The sequence below is a fragment of the Passer domesticus genome, chromosome 2 (genome assembly GCF_036417665.1).
Source record: "Passer domesticus isolate bPasDom1 chromosome 2, bPasDom1.hap1, whole genome shotgun sequence".
Classification (NCBI taxonomy): Eukaryota; Metazoa; Chordata; class Aves; order Passeriformes; family Passeridae; genus Passer; species Passer domesticus.
The window spans coordinates 9,540,388-9,564,939 of NC_087475.1; the positions used below are offsets into that span (position 1 = coordinate 9,540,388).

General features: G+C 35.6%; 1 protein-coding gene across 7 annotated transcripts in view; it reads left to right on the forward strand.

The window, feature by feature from the left end:
- The window catches only part of CFAP47 (cilia and flagella associated protein 47), a 260,862-nt gene that overhangs the window by 146,519 nt on the left and 89,791 nt on the right, over window positions 1-24,552 (forward strand). For all 7 annotated transcript variants that reach the window (XR_010355419.1, XM_064407367.1, XM_064407368.1 and 4 more), the window contains exon 51: window positions 12,536-12,633. Coding sequence is in view for 6 of the 7 variants with exons in the window: in XM_064407367.1 (XP_064263437.1) it covers window positions 12,536-12,633 (98 nt within the window). In the remaining variant the exon portion in view is untranslated. The remainder of the gene's footprint in view (window positions 1-12,535; window positions 12,634-24,552) is intronic.

Genomic DNA, 24,552 nt, shown 5'->3' on the forward strand with positions numbered 1-24,552 from the left:
TGAAGACGTATTTTTTATCCCAGAAAACATGTTGCGTTTTCTGTGTGTGTGATGTTGCTTGTGTTGCCTTTTTGCCTTTCCTTAGGGGAATAAGATGAAATGCCTACTCTGTGACAGAGTTTAGAATCGAAAGTTATCCAAATCCCAATGAATTTGAAAGGTTCATTTCAAAGTAAAAGGGTGATACTGGAAAAGAAAAATAGGCATTTGTCAGTTTTAAAGCCTTTGCATTTGCCTAGCTATGTTCCTAGGAAGCACTGCAGTAAGAATGTATTAGGGTTGATAAAAAGATTTTGGTCAATTTGATATCTTTAGCAAACCCATGGAATTTTGGAAAAAAACATTTATTTAATCTGTAAATAGAGAATAATTTTTTTTCTTATAATGGCAGTCAGGAATCACTCATTGGGCTATAAAATTTGTAATTCTGGGCTATCTAGGAAATGGGCATCCTTAGCTTTAATATTTAGCATGTTTTTAAGAGGAAACTGCATACACTGAGCCTGCCTGCATATGGCAGAGAATTTAAAAATGAACCTTGTTTGGAAGTGAGCTGTCTTCTCACTGAAGTCTCATGTAGGTTCATATAATAAAATAAAATTTAATTTAAATTAAAGATTCAGTTAAAAATTCATGTATCTTCAAGGAAATGTCACTTTAGTTTCCTGGTAGCTAGAAGGGGTTAAATTCTTCGAATACTTAGAATAGTTACATTCTATAATAGAAATGAAGATATGTTGTACTCAGCATTTCTGGGGTCCTTTTGGTTATTTTTTTTCTTTCTTGAAAGTGCTGAATTGCAAGCTGGGTGATATAAAACTTCTAGGGAAATATTGTAATTGATTTTACAGTTGCAAGGAAGATTCCATAATTCAGCTGATTGAATGCTATGTGACTGTCAGGTGAAAGGCTCATGCTCCTTCTATGTGCTGCAACTCATTAGTTCCAAACAGTTATTTGCTTTTGTGACACAGCACTGATAAAAACTGGATTCACTTTGCCTTCAGTAAGCTTATTTTTAATGTGTTATGTTGACTATAATAAAATAAGGCTTGGAATTTCACAATAAGGACCATGAAATATATTGCACCACAGCATATTACACCTGGAGGATTGTTAAGGACCTTTAACAGGTCTTTGCTGCTAAGACTTAAAAATAAAAAGCCTTTGCAATAACTATGTGCCATATTTTAAGCAGACTTATGCAACTGGAGAATATCTGCTGCTTTGCTGCTGACTTTTTTCTATTTTTTGATTGCTAGCCTTGTCACAGGTCATTGTGTTTAACTTATATACTCTTTATGTAATCTATGTTTCACCAATCTGCAAACATATTTAATTCAATAACTTGTGTATGACTGAAACAAAAGTTGAAAACAAGAATTAATTACACATTGGTATGGTTTTTCTTTTTTTCAGTAAAAGATTTTACCAGTTCTAAAGTCATACTAATTCAATATTTGTTTTTTTTCTGGCTACAATTTTTTGATGTCAAATGTTCTATTTTAAAGAGTTCTTAAGAGCCGAAATGTTACATTTATGAAGGTACTTTAGGTAGTAAAACATCGCACATTAAAAAAAAAAAAACAAAACAAAACAAAGAAAAATTAAAAAATCTAAAACTGTGAGAAATTATGTTTTCTCTGGAGAAATATAACTATTAAATGCATACATTTATGACCTAGTTAACATGTTTTGTTTTCATTCTGACATGAACATGAAAGCAGTTAGGAATTTTTAAGGAATTTCCTGAGGAAAAGTTTAAGGAATTTCCTGACTGGAAATCATCTGAGTATAACTTAACCTACTGTGCCAAAGGTACATCAGCTGTGACTGTGTGTACATGACTTCTGAGCTGGCATTTTCCTTTTCAGACATGTTGAAATATTTGTGACACAGCTGCCCAAGCTGTTCACCTGGCAAGTGATTTCCTCACATAAGTCACAGTTTACACACTCTTAAAATATGCAGCTCTATGCAAAACCTGGCCAGTAGATGCTGTTTCTGGCAGGAGGCAGAATAAAAAGTTCTAGGTTATTTTATCATATACTTTTAAATTTTTTTTCAAGCAATTGGTATTGGTGGTTCTTCTGACACAAGGTGCCTTTCCCTTCTATTCTCTTTCCCATTCTTTTCCTCGTTACATGCTTTATATTGGGTTTGTGTGGGTCCTTCAATATTACTGATGATTTTTCCAGCCTTACAGAGGGCCTGCAGGGAAATTTAAGATCCTTTTGTCCATGATCATCCTTAGCTTTATATGCCAGCATAATAGGAATAAGCAATATTTTTTCTCTTTCTTATCTGAGACCTTAAAAGTTGATAGCCAGAAAAAAATTTCCCTTTGGATTTTTCTGTTACCTTTGGATTTTTCCAAGGTTAAGACACAGATAGACAAAGATAGAAAAATGGTGTCAGGAGAAACAAAGACAAATATGGCAAATGGAGAAAGAACGGTAGTTCTTTGGAAAAAAAGCAGTAGTCCTTGGGGAAAAAAACCCCAAAATGCTCTTTAATTAATTTTAAAGCTGTATGAAGTAGGAGGAAGCAGGGAGGGTTAGTACATAATTTGTGGTTGTTAGTTTAACACAGTCCTGACTGTGTTTTTTAACAATTCAATTTACGTGAGCTAAAGATTATGGCTGGGAATGAGGGTGTTTTGAGACATTTTGTGTCATGAGAGTGTGTTAGTTAGGTATAACTTGGTAAGAGTAACTTGCTTCCTTGTGGATTTTCACAACCATTCCTATAGGATATTCTTCAAAGTTATTTACTAATAAAACTTGCATGACCTAGGTAATCTGTCCTGGTTCTTCTCCACCCTCACCGCTGCAAAGTTCCACTGATATTTTGCATTCTCTAAAGTCCACCATTTGTTACTCTTTCCATCAGAGAGGTCACTCCTAGTAGCAACCTTTTGTGCATAGGAAAATTGTGAGCATTGTCTTTCCTCAAAAATCTTCTCTAAGGAAAGTAAAATAATTTATTAAACAATCATTGGTTTTTGAACTTCAAATTCTTATTGGTTGTACAATTTTTTCTGTGGTTTTGTGTCTTTTCATAGTTGCCTGACAATCAGCTGCTTTGTGGGTTTTTTTTTTTACTTTATTGCTTGAGTTATCCTTGTCTCTTTGCCCTTTGGAATTATTTCCTTATTCAACTCTTAAGACTAGATTATTTTAAGTATCTTCTCCACTTAATCTCAGCTTCTTTCTTTGCCAGGTCTTTGAACGAAGTTAATTATAATAACCAAATAACTGTGAGTCTTAAAGCAAATATCACTTATCTTCACATTAGAAGTTAAACAGTACTTTTAAAGTGTTAGTATTCTAAACAATCACTTCACTATATAATCTCCAATTATATAAATTTATGCTGAGTGAAAAGTTCTAGTTTTTCTTCCTTGGTATTCAAACTTCTAAAACCATAGTGCAGTAACTGAAAAAGTGTCATCTTCCTGTAAATTACCATGAAGATTCTGCTTGTGATGGCAGTTTGATTTTGAGGTAACCGCTGGAGACATGTTAATCATATCTAAGAATAGGGAGAATGAATAGAGCCAGGCAAAAAAAGACAAAAGGATGCCTTAGAGGGAGAATTTTGAGAACTCCATGTGACATAATATATTTGACGTGCAGGTTGCTCCCAACACATAGACCATTGCACTTGAAACCCACCAACTTTATTTTCAATGATTTATTCATGGCAGATTCCTTATGTAGCAGATTTTTTAATGTCCCTGCCATCCCACCTCTTCAGTGAGTATTCAGTATTCAGGCTTGTTATCAATGTCTGGGGTTCTTCTCAGTGTGTGGCTTTATGGCCTTAGGAAGGCACAATAAGAAATGTAATTGAGATGTTGGACCTACATTAGTAAGGTTTGTGACAATCCTTTGAATTAATTTCCCCAGAATTCATTCCTCAAACTTTTACTAAGGTAGAATAATCCCTTTCCTGCCCCCCCCATCCCACTTCCTTCCACTCCCTTCCAAAACCACCAAAACAGTGAAGTTTTGACTCTTGTGTTGCCCAAATTTGCTGGATTTCTTTTCAGCATTTGAAATTTTCTTACTCTTTGCATACTTTGTGTTCACATATGTCATACTGCCTGCAGAGCTCAAAAAGATGAGGGGGGTTGGATTCTAATGCCAAATATATTACCTGTGTTCTTGTTGTTTTTTCACCTCTTGTTTTAGATCTGTATTTACTAAGGTCACTAGTGCATGGCTGACATACTGTCATGTGCCCTGAGTTTATTCCTATGCCATGATTTCATCAGACAGTTTAACATGTTAATAAGATCAGATCCTGATTTCTGTCTCAGTGTGTACCAGCACACAGGTCTTCTGTCACCAGTAGATAGGCTAGGCTAAATGCCATGGAGGATACATACCCTGGATAAGTGTAGGATACAACCCAAATGGAGAGTGAAAAAAGGCCCTATGCAAGGTGAATAACCATATTTTCCATGATTACATTTTCATCACTCAACTGCAAGGGAGAAGGGAGAGCTGTGACATCATCATATTAATGTATTGAGAGTTTATGAAGGACATCAAGAGCATTATGAGGTAATGAGATATTTTCCATCTTCCACATCCCACAGACATAGCAGAGCTGCTGGATGATTTTTTTAAAGTTGTTACCTGGGAGATGGAGATGAGAAAGTGTCTATGGAGTAAAGGTGTCTAGCTGAAAAATGGTGTTAGAACATCCTGCTGTGGTGGTATTAATAGTATGGAAGACTGAGCTTCAAAAATGGAAGATGCCAACGGCGTTAGTCATCCATTTTCTTGAAATAAGCTGTCTAGTGTTAAAATTCTCTCTTCTTACAGTTTTGAAGAAGTTTAGAGGAAAGGAATGTCTTTCATGGGCTAGTGGTATCTCAATTTCCACCCTAAGGTGGTGATATGCATTTGAAGAGATGAATTTTAAGCCAGATTTTAAAAAAGAGAAGTTCTGGATTTCTGCCTTTTAAAAGGTCAGACACTTTTTCAGGGCTTTGTGTTGTATTATTCACAGATAATTCCAATGGCCAAAACAAGATTTTGATTTTGCATTTAAAAAAAATGTTCTCATTTCCCTTTTCAAATTTTCCTGAGTGGAAAAGGCTCTGGAGATACAGTTCTTGCCTGGTTTAGGACAAGTCCTGAAGAAAAGGAACCTTTATCTGTTGTTCAGATTTTCCTTTTGTAGAATACCCTTCTTCACCAAGCCTACTTATAGGTACTATATTAACTCAAAAATTCTGAATTAATTTAATATTAAGTACATATTTACACATGAAAGCATCATAATTTAATTTTAAATTGCAGCATTTCAAAGGCACCACTTTCATACATCAGTTCCAATTTACATGTGCAAACTAATGCAATCTTCCATCCTCAGTCACCTTAAGGACTGTCCCTCGGCATGACTTCGGCTGCATACAGAATGTAAGGTACACTCTTAATTTATGGAAGTTGCTCTTAGGGAATTATAACATCACATCCTTTAAGAAGAAGATTAATGACTGATGAATATTAAAATATTTTTCCAAGTAGTGTTATATGGAATACATGACATGAATATTCATTTAAATGTTCAGGTTTCTCAGATATGTTCATGTAAGTAAAATGGCAGCTGAGAGCAAAGTTTATCTTGCCATGTTATGCAAAAGCATTATTAAGAGCTGTACATATTGATTACTTTTATTGAAAAAGTATAACCCTTAGGTGGGAAGACTCATCAGCTCAAGCCTAAAGGTGAAACCCCTAAACGAATAACTTCCCTGGAAGAGGAAAGTGTAGAAGTGTTGCCTTTTCAAGGATAAACTATTCCTTATGTGGTAAAAATGAATATAAATGCCTGACTTTTTGCATCATTTTGAGGTCTTAATGTAGTGGGGTTGCAATATTTTATTAGTGAGTTAATGTTTTACAGCTTTCCCCCATAAATCAAGTGTACCTTTTTTATACTTGGAAACTAAAAGTGAAGAGAGGTATCTAAAGCCAGTTAAAACAAGATTTAACTTCTTTTTTAAAGGAGTAGTGGGTCTGCCTACACAGAAAAAATTGCAGGCTTGTCCTTCAGCATGTGAACGAATTAGATTTATCTAGTGACACTGTCAAAAGTATCCAAAACCTTTTTTCTAAAAGGTTTACATGTCTTAGGACTGATTATTGCAATTAGTTTTGTATCTGGAATGAACTTGGAGGTTTATGGTAAGTGAGTCTGAAATAATTCCCTAAAACTCTGTGAAAAAAATATTTTTTTTTCTGAATTTAGCATTGTAGGGAAACAAAAGTTGTCATTAAAATTTTGCAAAAGAAATGTCAGGTCTTTTTATAGTAATTCTTAGCTGGTTAAGACCAGTCCAGTTAGAAGAATAAGTAATAGTCTTTGCAGCTATTCTGTTTCACATAATTTATATGAAAGGTATTTATTCTAAATCAAGAAGGTTTAAATTTTGGCTTTTTCCTGCATGAGCTCTTTACATATTAAAAGTTACATTTTTATATATAGTAGGAAACTAGACAAAATATAATTTTTAATTTACATCTTACAGTCTGTAGAGTACAGCAGTATACCTATAAGGACAACATTAGGGATGCTTACTCTGTGGGAATGTTCTTATCTTCCAGCCTAGGAAGTTTTCTTGACAATTAAGAAATCATGCTGTGTTATTTCTCTGCCCACTATTTCAAAATAAACCCATACCCTTAAACATCCCTCTCTAAGAGCGTTTTTTTAAAAATGGAATTTGAATTTACTTTAATAATTTTTATTGATAAATCAACTCTGCAAATATTGGGTAAAAATGCTGTAGAAAGAACTCACATTAAATTTGAAAATATCACTTAATTCAGCTTTTTCCTTAAATAATCATATTTCTGATGCCAGTGCAAGAAGTCAGTAATATTTGGATGAAGTATTTCATAAAAATTAACGTTATTTAGCAGTACAATTCAAGTTCCCCCATTGTGTCCATATCACACACACACTCTCCTCCGAAAGACCCTGGAATTTTACATTTTTAGGACACCAAGGCAAATCTTCCTTCATCATCAGTGATATGTCATTCAGAGCTGATGGACAGCTCTGTCTCCATCAGGAGAGAAAGATATTTTCTTTTTATAACTGACAGCACATTTAATGGCTGGTGTAGGAGACACAGGATGAAAAGTAAATTTAAGGAAAGGGGACAGAGAGATCAGAAATTTCAGCTTGTGGCTGATATGGTAATAAGGTATTCTCATCCAAGTGAGTAGAGAGGAGCATCTTGTGAGTAGAAGGAAGGGGATTTCAGAATTGAAATTAAGGATGTGACACAAGATAGAAGATTAAAAATGTATGGCTTAAAATACTGATATGCTAAGGTAGATTTTATGACATTTTCTAAAACTGCACAATGAACACAGAGATAAGGCAAAGGAGAAACAGTTTATTTGTATCACTGAAGAGAAGTAGGACAAGGCACCAGACTGTTTTGATAACAAAAGGATATTCAGCTCAGGAAGAAAAACCAATAATTTTGTTATATCATACAAGCTCGAATGAGGTTTGTAAGGGAAGTTTGAGGTTTTAATGTCCAATGTTTGTTGAAGGTTCAAGTTTAATTTTCGTGTAAATTGGAATTTAGTAATCCTGTATTTTAAATACAGAACTGTCTGTTCACAAATGTAGTACTGTAGATAAATACTAATTGAAGAAATTGACTTGTTATTAAGGAATGGATACAGAAATAATGCCAACTTTTTTTTTTGGTTGTGTTGTTCCTCCCGGTCAGTGTAACTACATGAAACAGGAATTACACAGCTTTCTATGTTTCCAGTGATTCCGTAGTATAACCAAAAATTGCAAAATAATTGGGGAAAGTTCTAAAACCTGAAAATTAGGAAGCTCTTTTATATTGTATTTGCAGACATCTCCGTGGCAGGGAGGAATGATGCATCTGACTCCATGTTCTCAGAAGGCTAATTTATTATTTTATAATGCTATATTATATTAAAGAATATTATACTATAGTAAAGAATACAGAAAGGATTCTTACTAAATGCTAAAAAGATAATAATGGTCCAGAGTCCCAACACAGCTTGGCACTGATTGGCCAAAGAGTCAAAACAACTCACAGCAGAATCCAATTAAACAATCACCTTGGGTAAACAATCTCCAAACACATTCCACACAGGAGAAGCAAATGAGCTAAGAATTGTTTTCCTTTTTCTGATGCTTCTCAGCTTCCCAGGAGAAACATCGTGGGCAAAGGGATTTTTCCAGACAATGTGAATGCCACACTTTTACAGTGGTGCTAACTGAATATGCAGCAGCTGACATATGGAAGGTGCTGGTTTGCAGAAACCATTAGTGACAGATGCTTGATCCTAACTAGTCAGGGTGAAAGCCTGCTGACCAAAGGAGAGACTAAAAGAGAAGGTGGTGGAGATTAAATATTGAAGTAGATGCATTTTTATGTTCAGAAGATTTCTGCTCGCTCCTCTCTAGTGGTGATTTACATCTGAAGCACTGACTGCAATTTGTTTTGTTTATTTCATGAGATCTGACAAGATCATGACCTGGTGGTTGCATAAAGCAGGCTAAGGATTTTTATTTGTCATCAAGGGCTCAGAGTGAGGAGATAAGAGCCTAAAGTCAAATGGAGTTTATCTCACAAGAAATCAAAGTATAGTGCTCAGGCTCTAAGAAAAGACTTAAAATGCATTAAAAATGTCAATGGAAGTTTAGAAAAGTACAGGGAAAAGGAAGAGTGCATACTATTTTTTTTCTGCTTGCTTTTGAAATATGTGCAGAAAACAGAAAAATATAACCTTGTTTTGTGCCTAGAGAAAGAGCTATCTATGAGTTTCAGCCTGAGTATATTGAGTTTATCTCCATTGCCCCTCATCATTGAGCCTTTCCCAGCAGCTACTCTCTGTAAAGTAAAACTCTTTGAAAAACTCTATCAAAAAATGGTGAAAGAAATCCCCAAACTCCTGACCTTCTGCTCTGTACATTAAAAAATGAATTTCCAATACTACACTTCAGCCACATAAATTGTTTTTTTCGGTTTGAATGCTGAGATGGAACTAAAAGAAATTCCGAAAGCATTTGCTGTTATTTTGATCTGTTTATAGTATTTTTTTCCAGGGAGCTTAAGCTTTATAGCTTTGGAAGTGACTTCTGAGTACTCTTGAGAGGATGAACTAGCTTCTGTCTTATGGGTTGCCTTAGGAAGAGAATAAATTTGTAGTGAAATTAGTCTATAATTACTTGGAGATGAGGATACTTGCAATAAATTTGCCTTGATGTAGCCTGTTCAAATACATTATATGGGTAAGGACATGAGCAGGGACTCACCTTTAAATCATTATTTGATATCAGGTTTTCAGCTAAGTGAGGATAAGCCCTGAGTTTTATGCTTTTAACAATCCAAGTGGGCAGCAAACAACAATTCAGCTGTGTTTTCAGAAAAACAAAGTTGACAGAACATCAAAGTTTATACAACTTCAAGGATTAATACTGAGCAGAAATTGCAGAAACTTTCACTCAAGGGTTCAGCTGCAAAAATAAAAATATTCTCCTTCAGCAGAGAATTGCCAGGTTCATATCATGCATTAAGAAAATTGTTTCCATGAAAGTATTTAAAAATATTTAGGGAAATATCAAGTGATATGCAAATAATATTATCATTGAAAATGTCTAAATGCATGTAATATCATTGAAAAATACATACAAGTTATTCCCTCCCAAGCATGATAGCTGTTTCCCAGAAAAGTAATATGTAAGTACTGAATTTTATTTAGGGTCTCCAGAAAAAAAGATTGGATTTTTCAAAAGTGAGAAAAAATTTAAAGAGAAATTAATCTAGGCATTCAAATGGATAAGAAATAGAAAAAAAAAATCAAAAATTTCTAATATAGAAAAAAGTTTTAATAGCTCAAAATACTTGAAGTCAAAACTAAAAAGAAAGCAACCTGACCTGAAAGCTTTGCTTTTGAGAAATATCAGAAATTTTAGAGTATTTTTTGAACAAATTGAACAGAATAAGTGACTTTGTATATTAAAGGAAGAAGAGAGAAGGGGAGTAGACAATAAGTTTTATATTATTGCAGTTATGAAGAACAGAAATGTGATTCAGGAAAGTTATGAATACTAAGGAGAAATGTGTGGTCAGAGAGAAAATGAAGGCTCCGAGTGTATGTGGAAAAATAACTTGGTTGCAATATAAAGGAATTGCTGGAAGGTCTAATATTGTAATGACAAGTAGTGATGCAGGATACTATGTAAACCACATTTCTCTTATTCACACAGCTGCTGATTTTGTCAAAGAATTCAAATAGTTTTGTGTGTTGTGGCTTCTCTCCCTTATTGTGATGGTAATAATTTTCTTTGGAATATATAAACAAACTCACATCTGTAATTTCTGAATTTATGCAGGAGACCTGTCTAAAAACTGGCAACACATTCTCTGCCTTTTCATTTCTTCATATCCCAAGCTGACTTAAACAAGGGTTCACATGCTGGTTTGCACCACCACAATTTAATACATGAAGTCCTTTTGAATTCAGACACTTGCAGAATCCTAGGGTGCTTTGGGTTAGAAGGGACCTTAAAGGTTGTCTGTTTCCAACCTCCCTGCCATGGAGAGGGACACCTTTCATTAAACCACAATTTTTGGGCAGACACTCTCTTGCAAAGGTGATTTGTTACTTTCTTCTTTATCAGTCTGCTCTGAAACCTTTTCTGCTGAAACCTCAATTTGGAAGAGTCTCTCTGACCATTCCCCTCAAAAAAAGCTCTAGAGTTTAGAAAGTCCCTGAACTCTACTGTAATGAACACTACTGCAAAGAATTAATTTAGATTTTCTGCTGCAGCCTTATCTTCCTTGAGCATTCCTTTTCCACCCTGATCTTCTATCAGCCCTTCTGAGTTTGTCAGGCTACCAGCTTCAGATGTTTGAAAAGGTTCTTCTACTGCTTTTTTAAATCCTTAGCAAATTGTCACTTGAGGGTGGAGCTTTTTTTGGAATGAGTGTTCTTGGAGGTTTGAGGAGAGGGTGGCAGCATTGTTAATTTTTTGTTTAAGTAGCAGCTTAGGCTCTTTTCTGTTTTCCTTAACCTTGCAGACTTTCATTTGTGAATGTCTTGCTATACTTTAATGAATCCCTTTGTCCTGCAGTTTAATCACATATCCTTGGTAAATGGAACTTTGCTGTTCATGCTTTCCTTTTTTGTTTCCTACCTGAATTTCAGAGCTTTTCCTACAGTTTGACTCCATTCTTGAAGAATGTGATATCACAAGCTATGGGTACTCTTTAATTTTCTTTTGATCTTTTAATTAGAGAACTTGTGTTTCAGCCTTCAAGGCAGTATGTTCTGTTTTGGTGTAAGGTGATCCTCCCTTCTTGCAGAAGTTACCTCTCTTCTGTGTATTGGGTTTTTTTTTACCTTTTGTAATTTATTAAACTTGGGATCCTGTACATGCCACAATCCTTTAATGGACGTTCAGAAGATCTCTTTAGCTCAATGTTGCTAATTTTTATAGATTGTAAGACACTGAGGCTATTCCAGACAGTATAAACCTGGAATTCTGGTATTAAAACCCAGCAAATTGTATGCATATCAAATTAGCCGAAAGAAGATGGGTAAGTTAATACAGAATATACTTGGTGGAAATTGTAAGAAAATAATGCAAATAAATCCTGTCAGAAGCAGTTTTATGGGAAACAGGGTTTGGAAATAAAGTCATGTACGTGGAATAAGGAACTGTAGCAAGGAAAATGGTGACTCTGAGATGAGCTGGGGTCACAGCAGAAGGGAAAACCAGTAGGAGCTCCCAAGGCTAATGCTGTGGTAAAACAGGAGTGCTAATAGAGCTCTCCAGTGTATAATTCAGGAAAGAGTCAGTAGGAGGATTAAGGCTATTTTCATCATACAATTTACTGACAAACAGGAATAGTGCAAGTAGTTCTTGGGTAGGCATTATTAAAAGGTGCTGAACAACTCTTTTTATATGAAAAAATCCTTTCACATGAAATATCTGTGCTGTGAAAATCAGGCCTTATGATAGAGATTTCAGGCTTAATTTGTTTTATCTACCTGAACAAATTGATGAGATGATTTTATTAACATTCACGACTGTGTTCTAAAACCAGGAAAATGCTAGATTCAAAAACTTTGTGTGAGAGGAACTAATTTTGATTTCCTGATATAAAATTACAAAAGTACTGTCAGTTTGCTCTGAAGTTTTAGTTGCAAATCAATTATATTTAAAACCCAGAGACAATGTGGTAGTCTGGGAAGCTAATTTGCCAAAGTTCTATTTCCATTCCATTTTTGTATATATTAATTTTGTTACTATTTTGAGTCCTGGCAAGAAGGAATTAGATAATACAGTTTGTTGACACAGATTAAATCAGTTCAGGATTTGCTTGGTCTCAGTATGAAGAGTGACTGGCATTTCTGCTAAAAGTTCAAAGTTCTCATTGATTTGAAGGCTGCTAGGATTGATCACCTCACTGGATAATTTGTAAGGCATTTTTGTTTTTCTAACATAGGAGAAAGTTCTACACATTGCCAAGTGTGGTACTCCTTGAAGATTTTCAGCACACCTGCAGCAGCAGAAAGGACAATAGATGTGGACTGCAAAGCTCTGGTAAGATTACTCTACATGGCTAAATTTGTCCTACTGCATTAGAAGAAAAAATTTAATTTTTATTGGTGTTCTGGCTGCTCTCTCAGAGGATTCATCAATTTTATTAAGTGACCACACAATAATTTTTTGAGTAATAAAATTCAATACTTATTAAGATCTCATTTAAGCTCAGTGATATGAACTAAAATAAATGCTTGAATAAAAGTATCTTCTTTACCCTGTTGGAAAAATTACACCTTTATTCTTCTGACATATGCTTTTAATTTTGGATCTCAAACAAGCCTAAATTCTTTAAAAACATCAGTATATCTGTTGTCCACAACAGAATTTGTCTCTTTTAGTACTTCATGCATGCCAAATTATTATTGTCGTTTAAATTTCTTTAATCATTGGGATGTATTTAATCATGTTTGTATTACCAAATGAATACATACTGTCATTCTTAAAAAAATTAAATTATATTAGTCATACTAGAAGAACAATTGCATCATATTAAATAAGTATGCTTTATGTCATTTAACTATCTAAAGATAAAATAATTTTTAGTATGTTTGCTTAATAAATAGTGGTTTTGTTTCCCACTGCTTTGTAATTTTATTTGTCTTTGAATTATCATTTGTAAGGTGTTTGTTTTCAGACCCAATATTTTTTTCTATCTTCTGTAAATGTATTTTTGCTTTGTTGTCTAGACATCCTGCTTTCTGCCTGCATTGTAATAACGGGTGCTGGTAACAGGTTGTATGAGTGGAAATAACTGGTATGGTGTTTTTGGCAGGAACATTTTTGCAAATAAAAATATGTGATGGAGGTGCTAGGATCATACCTCTTGCAGTCACAGATGCTGGGAATGGAGAGAGTCTCCTCAGTTGATTTTACATGTGTTAAAATGGGGGGTAAAAAACCAAACTAGTAACTACTTCTTAAAATATTTAAATATCATTGTCTATATGTGACTTCAGGTTTGCTCTTCTTTCTTTGAAGTTCAGTGTCCTGACTGTGAACTTCTTTAGGGAAGAGAAACAGATTATTATGTTTTCAAAGTCTTGGTGTTGGATGAGTATGCTGGGAGGTGTCTGCTGCTAGTAAGAAACATAAAAGCTGGACTAAAGAAGTTTGTGATTTGAGACCTTGAAAAGAGTAGTGTAGATTTTTGTCCCACAGGATCATGCATTGCCTTGTATCATTTTCTGATCTGAAAATTCTCTGAAGTGGTAAAAGGGAAGGCTAGATTTGAAGTACACTATTGACTCCTATTGTATGAGAAATTCTCAAGGTGCATTTGAACTATTCCTATAAATTTTAATCTAATTCAATGTGAAAGCTTAAAAAACCCACATTAAAGTACAATACTTCTGCGATGTTCAGGGCACTGAAATGATTTGCCTTAAAATTTTGATAAATCCTTTAAAGGAAGATGAAAGAAGTAAAGCAGTAGCTGTGTCTCTTCTTCAGATCTCTATGGAAAATGTAAAAAATTTGTTCTTATTGATGAGTTTGGAAAATGACATGAATATTTCTGACTAGCAAATAAAACATGTCGTTACTGTTATGGAATTGTGATTTCTGAATGTACTGGTTCCATGCCAGGCACTTAATTTTGGCGTGTGAGAGCTTTCTATCTCTAAGGTAAGGGAATGGGATTATCCTAGCTAATGTCTCAGTAGAGCTGTCAGTGTGACACCAGGAAAGAGAGCCAATGCAGTCCTTGACTGCTGAAGAATGGTCAGACATGAACAGAAAGGAAATCATGCTGGTGGTACTGTTATTAGAATGTGCACACGTCTGGTTCTTGATGGTTAAAAATTATTTTGAAATACTGTAAGAAAATCAAAGAAGTCTCCTAGAAGCATGGGGGTCTGGAAAAGCCTTGTCATATGAATGTTAAATAGCTCTATCAACTTAGCTTGCCAAAGAAAAAATGGAGTAGAAATGTGGTCATTTGCTAAAGAATATTTAGTGATGATGTCTTAGTTTTGCTGACCAGCATGTATCAAGAGCTAATGGTCAAAAATTTACATCTGAGATTTATTTAATCTTGAATGGAATGTCTCAGTAATGAAAACAATAAAACATTGGAAGATCTTACTAGTGAAAACCATAGACAGAGCCTTGTGAAGTTGAGAACTTGAAATTACTTCAAAATCTCATAAATATTTAAAAAGCATAGACACCTGATACATCTGCTACATCAGTGAGTCAGATTTAATGAATACATTGATCTCTTTTTGACCTTAGAGTCTTCCTTCCTGGCCCTTGGAACGGAGATAATTAGCAACATTTAATATAAAATACTAATAACACTGCTTTTGTATGGGAGTTATAGCTGAATCCCATCATCAAATACAATTCAAATGTGTTCTCAGCATGTCAAAAGTACTGTTCTGTCTTACACAAGTGTTCAGACTTCTAAAACATCCAAAGTTAGCTGCAGCAGAGGTAAAGTTGGCAGGATGGAGATGTTAAACGAGCCAGGTGTGGCATCTTGCTGTTCTTGATGGTGGCCACAGTGACCTGCAGGCAGTGAGGGAGGGCCCAGGGAGCTGAGGGCTGAGGGGCACCCCAGGAACAGTGGACAGTGCGGGATCATCTTGGCACATGTCCTGTTATTGCTGATGAGTATATTTGCTTGCAGATTCCAGTTTTGTGTTTGAGGTTTGGAAACGCTTTAGGTCGACTTCACCTTTTGCACTTCATTCATGGGCATCTGTCTGAAGTGCAGTGCTGTGGCAGGGTGACAGCTCCCATCATGTGGAAAGGGGAGGCGACAGGTGTCAGGATTCAGGCCAATTTCTGACTCTGTGAATGTTCTGGCCCTGATGGATGGCCTGAGGCACTGGCCATCAGCTGATGTGGCTCCTCTGTTCAAGAGTGCAGAGAACTCTGAAGAAACAAGTTCTATGGCATCAACATGCAATTGTCTGTAGCTCACATCTTGGTGTCAATAGAGTTGGTGTCAGCAGAGTTGCTTTCTTCTGTTTTCAGTGCATAAAATCAGCTAAAAAGAAATACCTACCTAAAAGTTAAGTCTGTACTGCCCACATCCCAAACTCGTGCATTGTGTCGCCATCCTAGTTTAATTTCTTCAGAATTTTCTGTGATAAGTATTATTGCATATGGTTTCATCTATCTTTTGCATAATGCTTAATTCTGATTAGATCAGTGATCTTGAATTGGAACAACATAGGATTTTCCAGTTACATTTACCATTAGTTTGCTTTGTTACTTCCATGTCTTGACATCCTTAAGGTGAAAAATTTCAATATCAAAGCCTATCTGCAGATATGTATCTGAAAGACTTAGAGATAATTTGGTTTAACTCACGTTTTTTATAAAATATTTTAATTTTGCATTTCTACATTGTTGAGACCCATCTCACTACATATAATTTCTAGAGGATTTTTTACTCTCAACCTAAAATTCCAAGTGAAGATTGATTAGTTAAATGAATTAAGCCCAGTTTTATGGTGCCAAAGTTTTGTTAAAATTCTTTTGATCTGTTATAGCTGAAGTAATTTAAGATTGTACTTTGCTATAAACCAGATTATGATTAAGGTGTTTATGGAAATAAAAATATTGAATAAGTCAATATCGAAAGCCATAAGCCATATTGAAAAAGTCATTAATTTTAAGCTCTAGTCTAATTTCAATTATTTTAATCACTTGTACATCAGTAAAAAAATACCCTTGTTTGAGAAGAAGTTATCTAACTGGACATTCAGAGACAAATCCTATTGTAGTCCTTAGTCCTCAGTAGACAGTGTGGGTTTCTGGTTGGGCACTGGCACAGGTTCCCCAGGGCTTCCAAGCCTGGCAGAGCTCAAGAAGTGTTTGGACAATGCTCTCAGGCACACGGGGTGACTCTTAGGGTGTCCTGTGCAGTGCCAGGAGTTGAACTTGATGTTCCCTTGCAACTCATCATATCCTATGATCCTATGAAATGGATTTCAATGAAGACCTCCTAAGAATTGAACCATAAATGAAAGGAAGTAAAGCAAATAGCTGTTTTAAATTAAAAAGTGATAATTTCGTCTTAATTTTTAACATAGAAATACAGTAGTTCCCCCAATTAGAGGCATACCTGTCTCTAAATTGCATAGGATTTAATTTTTTTGGTTCATGTGGTCAATAGAATGCCCACCACAGGTTGTTTGGTATGCTTTAAAGGTCAATATGGCATTTGAAGAATAAAAATATTGTAATCTCATTTTCTGTGTGTGGAAAATTATAGTAAAAAAGGAAAAAAAGCCACAAACTTGGCTCTTAATAGTGCTAGTACTGTTTAATATTTTTTATGTTTAGAAAGTTTGGGATAGAGAAGCAGTTTCACTTCTCACTTTTTCTCCCTGGTCATTAGTACTTATAGTATCTCCTGTGTTGGATAAATGCCTGGTGCCATTACTTTGCAAATAGCTGAATAAAATATTGATTTTAACTCTCTTTGTGATCATTCCACATGCTTCTATTTCCAAGTAAGGAGTGGATGACAGTCTGTTTTTCAATGTTCATTAAACTTCTTGAAGATGATAGATTTATTTCTCATTTTCTTCCCCAGGTTTTGGGGTTTGTATTTGTGTTTTGTTTTTGTTGTGGTTTGTTGGTTTGTTTGCTGGTGGTGGTTTGGTTTTTTTGATATAAAGTGGGGAAGGCTGGATGTTTTCATGTTTGGCTGGGGTTTTTTTTCCAACTTTGACAGGTTGGTACATGATTTCTGATTTTCATTTTAAATGAATGATTTTTAAAGTCTATAGCCTGCTGATCTAGATTTTTTTTTTGTAATCCAAGCCCTGAATGCTCTGAAATCCAGTGCTCAACCGTTGCAGAAATAAGAATAGCCCTCCGGAAATGGAGGGAGTGTATCCAGGTGCAGGTTTACTTTCTGTGTATATTAAGAGAAAATAAATAATTAGTGAAGCCTGGAAAGGTTGTAAGGATTCATTCCAGCTGTGAAGGATTGCTAAAGCTTAGTAAACAAGGGAACCCTTACAAGTGTGTGAAGGATAAACCTGTATTTCAGAGGAGAGATGTTATCATGTGTTGGTAATACTGAAAAAACCCAGTCAGTCCTAGTGCTGCTTATAATGAACACCTCCAACTTTGCCTTACAACTTCAATAGTCACTGCCCAGATTCAACCTCCTTTTTTGCCAGCTGTCATAATGAAAGAAAACAATCTAAATTCTAAGAATATTTGTCTTTTTTTGGTGTCCTCTGTCTTTCAGTCCACCTGGAGAACCAGTTTGGGCAATTGGGAGTGCTGGCCTGTAGGGAACATTTCCCCACAGTCATTAAATACTCCATCAGCTCTGCTACATGTAGAAGCATTTCCATAGCACTGTTCTGGAATTAATTCCAGTAAAGAAATTTCTGATTTGTGAGGCATCATTTCTATTCTATCATTTTAGAAAATCATTCTGTTTTGAACTGCATGATGTAAGGGAGAGTGATGTTGGACACTTCTCGGCTTTGGCTTTCTTTCCACCAATGCAAATTTCAGGTTTCATTTCACCCTGACAAAGATCATCAACTCTATTAAAAGAGATCAGCTGAAAAGTAGTTCAGGGAAAAAGGGAGAAAGTATGCTCTGTGATCACAGTCTGCTCAGGAATTTATTCATTTTTGTCTTATGAAAGTATTAACATATTTTTATTTAATTTTGTCTTGTCTAGACCAGCCTGTGGCAGTCTAATAAATCACAAAAGCAAAAGAAGAAACTTGTAAGAGTGGGGGTGGTATATGTTGCAGAAGTGTATTTTCAAATGTATATTTTACTTTTAAAAAAATTCTGAAGTATATTTGAGTAGGGTTTTACTGTTAGTGACATCTAGATAGCACAAGCTAGATCAGACTGTTGTTCATTAGTAGCTGACAGCTTTTCAAATTAATGATGAATTCTAAGAATTGCCTGCACAAACCTCATAACGTTCAAAAGGCCAAGAGGAAGGTCCTGCAATGGGCTCAGGGCACTCCCAAGCACAAATACAGGTTGGGCAGATGACGGATTGAGAGCAGCTCTGAGGAGAAGACTTGGGGGTGTTATGTGAGACCCAGCTGTGAGCACTTGCAGCCCACAAAGCCAAACGTGTCCTGGGCTGCATCAAGAGAAGCGTGGGCAGCAGGTGAGGGAGGGGATTCTGCCCCTCTGCTCTGGTGAGGCCCCACTTGCAGTGCTGGGTCCAGCTCTAGAGTCCGCAAAATAGGAAGGATATGAACGTGTTGGAAAGTCCACAGAAGGGCTGGAGCACCCCCCCTGTGAGGACAGAGGGAGATGGGGCTCGAGCAGCCTTCCAGTACCTAAAGGGAGATACAAGAGAGCTGGAGAGGGACTTAGGACAAGGACATGTAGTGGTTAATCAAGGACATGTAGTGGTTAGTCAAGGGGCAGTGACTGCAAACTGAGAGAGAGTAGGTTTAGATCAGATGTAAGGAAAAGATTCTTTCCTGTGAGGGTGGTGAGGCCCTGGCACAGACTGCCCAGAGAAGCTGTGGCTGCCCCATCCCAGGAATTGTCCAAGGCAAGGCTGGATGGGGTTTTGAGCAACCTGGTCTGGTGGAAGGTGTCCTTGCCCACGGCAGGGGGGTTGGAATGAGATGCTCTTTAATGTTTTGTCCAACTCAAACAATTCTGTGGTACTCTTCAAACTCTTCGCATACAGAAATAATTTTGCCTTCTAATGGATTTGTAAGTTGTACATCAGAAGTATCACCCTTGCCATCTCTGTGATGTGCTTCTTCTTGTAGGGTTTTTTGGCTCAAGGAATAGTTCCTCACAAAAGCCTTGGCAGATCTTTAGAACCTGGGAATCATGCTTTGGGTCTGCAGAAGTAGAACCCATCAGTGGGAGATGGCACTCTGTTTTAAACCTATAGTTATTTTACAGAGAGGCACAACAGTAAGAAATCTCAGAAAATATGTGTTAATTTTCCCCAGGCCATGCCTCTTTCCAGCATCTTTCCTTTTTCTGTTTAATTACTTGAAGGAAACTCACAAGCAATATGCATTGGTGTTAAACTCTGAGTACACAGAAATGGTGTGTTTTTAGGCTGTCTCTCCTGATGGCTCCCACTTACTGCTCCTTCATCTGTATCACAGCAGTCCTGGAGTGGATGAAATCCACCTGTTTTGGGTGTAGTTTAACTGGAGAATATCTTCCACATGCTCATCTAATGTTCTTCAGCCACTGATGGATGTTTAACCTCATGGGACTGAAACAGAACCACTTATAAGCAAAACATTAATGGACATTACAGGTTGTGGATGCTGACACTGCTCTGCTCCGTCTCCTCCTTCTGTGTCTCACTGCCAGCTGGTATGGACAGATCACAGCACCCAAATCTTTGTAACCAACCTGTCAAAGAACACTGCAATGTGGTTATTCTAGCAGGAATTTTTATTTTGTGGTAACTGCATTATGTCAATTCACAGGTATAATGCAGAGATCTTGTTACAAGTGTCACTGGTGTTAGAGAAAACCAACAGAATCTAAATTACGTGTCAGTGTCTCCCTTATTACATTTTAAATTATTTATTTAAAAGTAAAAAGCATATAATCAAGAATGTTTTGTAATTATGTAACTTGGCAGTTGCAGACAGTAACACACTGTTTTCATAGCTGTGGTACATTAATTTTTCATAAATCCTGTGCAAAGCTGTAGTCTGAATATTGTCATATATGGCTGGAACTTGGATCATGTTCTCAGAAATTGAGTAACCTGGAGTTATGAATCATGCCTTAAGATTTTTTAATTTCTATCATATGCTTTGATGACAGTTGGTAGTACAAAAAGAACCATGGCAACATGGTTGGTGGAAGAAAAAACAAATTTGAGAAGGTAGTAATTATTAATCACTCTAACTAAAAGCAGTTAGGCAAAATAGTTCAGACCAGAGCATATTTGTATAGCTCATTTTAAAAAGAATTTTAAAAAAAGGGAAAATTATTAGAAGTATAAAAATGTGAGTGATTTTATTTATAGAAATGTTAGCAGCTGCCAGCCCCCTCCTCTTGTCCCTACAGATGAATAATCAGTTCTCTGATATAAGACCAGGGAGCTAATGTAGATCACAAAATGACATCTGAGCTGTCAGTAACTGCCATGGAACAAAAATGTGAGGTTAGATCTAAACCAAATAATTAGAGGGGATGTTTCATCTGGACAAATAGTCATATCTATGAAAAATAACTGTTATGTGAAGAAAGAGAATTGCCCTGAATAACGAAACTACCAATTCCCTTTAGTCCATAACTGCTGTTGCTCCCCTGGGGCTTAGCAATCAAAACAAGAGGGTTTTTTTCTCAACCATTACACACAGCAAGTCCATGGAAAAAGTTCTTTTTAAGAAAAATTTGCTCACTGATGGCCTGGAGTGCAGATTGAACTAGGTAGTAAAGTAACATTATTGAAAGGAAAATGTTTGAACTCTGTTCCCTGTCATTCTGTCAAGGCTAGGAACTTATGCTAGGTTTTTGGCTCAAGATAAAACATGGTTGTATGTACACTCTTAGAGCTGGGTGGGATTTTTTTATATTTATTTGGGTTTATTTTTGATGGTTTTGGGGTTTTTTTATTTTTCTTTAAATAAATAAAAGTGAGAGGAACATTAAAGAGAACAGTGAGAATCTGTTCAAAAGATGTAGTTAAGTGTAAATTTTCCAACTATGTTTGGAGGCTCTTAAAAGTGACCTTCTGTGATTTTTTCTGCAGAAGTCTAACCTTTAAACCTGTCCTGCCATTTTTCAGAGCTGCCAAGAAAACTGATGCTGATGCACTGTTTCCCCCCCAGTGATTAATGTGACTGGGTGAGAAATCTCTGTTTTCCTTGTGTAAGATGAAGGAATAAGAGGAAGGGATCTTTATTATTTGTTCAGTTCCTATGAAGGTTGTCCATCTGTAGAACAGAAAGCTCTGTGTTTAAGACTGTTTTGGCAGGGGTACTACTGCTCCCAAAAAATGGACAAATATCCCTGCTTCTCTAAAATAGTATTGCTGTGTTCCCATGATTGGAATACTATTTAAAAATTCTGGAGTGATAGTCAAATAAAATTTTATAATAGCAAATATATAAAATATTTTTAAAATTCAAATCAAATAACATTTTAACAAATAAAATATTTCTACATCTCTAAAACATGGGTTAAAGGAGCTAGTTGTTCTTTTCTGATGAATTTCTATGGACATCATGCACAGCTTCGGAAACAGCCAGTGATGACTAAATTAGATCATTGCAATGATCAACAAGTTAATGCACACATGAAAATATTCATAACACTTAAATCGGGAACTTCAAGTAGGTACATAAAGCCAGTTGAGTAAGGATTTTATTTGAAAAAAGGTGCTGTGTTGAAGTCTGAAGAATTCCATTAACTCAGGAATTACTTGGTGTAAGTTACACAGTTTTAGTGGATGTTTTGACTTTAGGCTACAGCCCTACCTATTTTAGATTATTTGGCCTGCTGAAAAAGTAATAAAGATTTCTCCTCTTCTGTTTAAATCAGCATGAGGAGTTACTGTGTAAATGTGACAGTCTCTGACATTCACTCAAGTCATCACACTCAGTAAGATGGAGGGCCCAGTGTCTGTTACTGTCTGAAGACTTTTCTCCAGCCTCGTAAAAATAAATTTGTTGCTTGATTTGAATTCCTGGTGTAAAGGTAAATGAAAATAACTCTAACTGAAATCTTAGAAGACTAAAGAAAAACTAAATTCTCTGTGATCATAGAGACTACCTCAGTTGAATCTGCAGACCTATTTGTATAAAACAAACTAACCTGAAGGCCATAAAATTGATTCCCTGCAGCAAATATTTCTACTGAAAAAGTTCCAGCTGAAGCTGTTTGAGAGAAATGGGGAGTAAAAAATAACACTATTCATTTTACATGGAAGGAGGTTGTTAATATTTACTCAGTAATCACATATATTTCTCTGGGCTTAAGAAAGGATAATTTATAAAGAATTTTATCTGTTTAAAGGAACCATTTGTGAAATCAGGAAGTTAAAATATATTTCATGTTCATTATTCATTAATTAAATAATCCTTTGACTTATTATGAGTAGTTTGTACATTGACACATATTTTTAGTTCTAAATGCAGAGAAGACAAACATATTTATAATTTTAATTTAATCAATTTTATCAATATCAATTGATAATTATTAGTATCTTCAACATTTAAACATTGTAACAATTTACAATTTAAACTTCTGTTACTGTATTTTACTTTGCTGTTTACTTTTATTTCCTAAATTGTAACAGTAAACAGAGGCGTAACTTAGGTTGATAAATTCAGGTCCGTTATCTCAAATTGTTTAGAAAAATGAAGTCCAATAGTTACTTTGCCTTGCAAATATTCTAATGGATTTATTCAGGTTGAATGTAGAGGTCAAAATGGAAGGTGATTCTTGCATTTTGATGTAAGGTGTCTAAAAGACTGTTATTGCTTTAAACGCTTACTCATTAGCAGTTGTCTATTTCATGTAGAAAATTCTGGTACATCACTGGTTCACTATGTCAAGAGACTTTTTAATCCATCCATGTACTTGAAAAGTAGTATTTTCTGTCTTGAGAGGAAATATCTAATATGTGATCTCCAAGCAGGATCTGTACAGCAGGAGATAAGCCAGAGGGGAAGGACTGTTTCGAACAGTCAATTATTAGTTTCTGCTTTAATAAAACCAAAGCCTGCAAGGGATTGAGTTTGGTTTCCTCATAAGTGTGGAGACAATAGTTTTGTCTTTGCCAAATCTGTGGGGGTTTTTTCTCTCTCTAAAGCCCTTTAGAACCACATGAGTACCCAAATTTGGTAATGTATCTCTGAAACACGTTGCCCACCCACACTTCCACAAGTTTGTGCTTGTGAGTTGAAACTTGTGCTGCTGTTGCTGTTTGTGAAGGTTCCCAGACCACTCACACACTGCTTCTGAACCCTTTGTGGTGCTTTAAAAAGTCTCTGGTGCAATTTTGCTGTTTACGTGCAGTTCTAAGCAGAGGCAGGGTATTCTCATTAATGGTTCCAATCTTCAAATCTTCTTGGTTTTGGCAGTCTAGAAAAATGAATGCAGCAGATCTGTTCTGTGTGAGCCCTACATAGCAGAATATGACTGTAGGATGAATATAACAATTGGAAAGCAGCTCACTGATACTCATCCATGTTTTGAAGCTGCAACCTCAGGAGACAGCTTTTTTGTATAAAAGTTGAAGGATGAAATAATGGCTCATGTCCAAATATTTGGGTATGCAAAAAAAAAGTATATTTCAGGTGATTATATTAGCAATTCTTTCCCTCACAAGGTGATCTGCCAGGTGTTCAACACTGAGCAGACAGAAATGTGGATAAATTAGTATTTAAATCACTCTATAATTCATGGATTCACGATTATCTATATTATTTTCTTCAACATCTTCCCCATAGAGACAAAGAGGCTTCTTTCTGATTGACAGCAGAAGTAGTCAGACTGCAGAGACCCAGGGAAATGCAAGTGTGGGCCTTGCTTTAGATTGCCCTAATTTTTGCTTTTTAAGAGGTTCTAGTAACAGATAACATCAATAAGAATATATATAAATATAGATGTAAATATTATTAATAAACATTGCTTGGGATATAGTGAGTTTGCATTACTTTTGTAGAGTAACTGCTAAGGCAGTGTGTGGGACAGACTGCAGATACCTCTAGCATTGAAGTCAATATTTATAATGCAGCATTTATTGTTTCATGTGAGACAGTAATCTATAAGCAAACTTCAAGGGTTTAAAAGTTAACTTTTCCTGGAGCAACAACTAGCAAGGAGGCTGTTTTCAAAGTCTATCTGATCTTACAAGTCATAGTAAGGAACAGAAAATGAGATAACTCTTATAGAGATAGTTCCTTTTGATTTATATATAATTCTTTTTTCAGAAAAACTATGAACATTTAAGAAGTTCTCTTC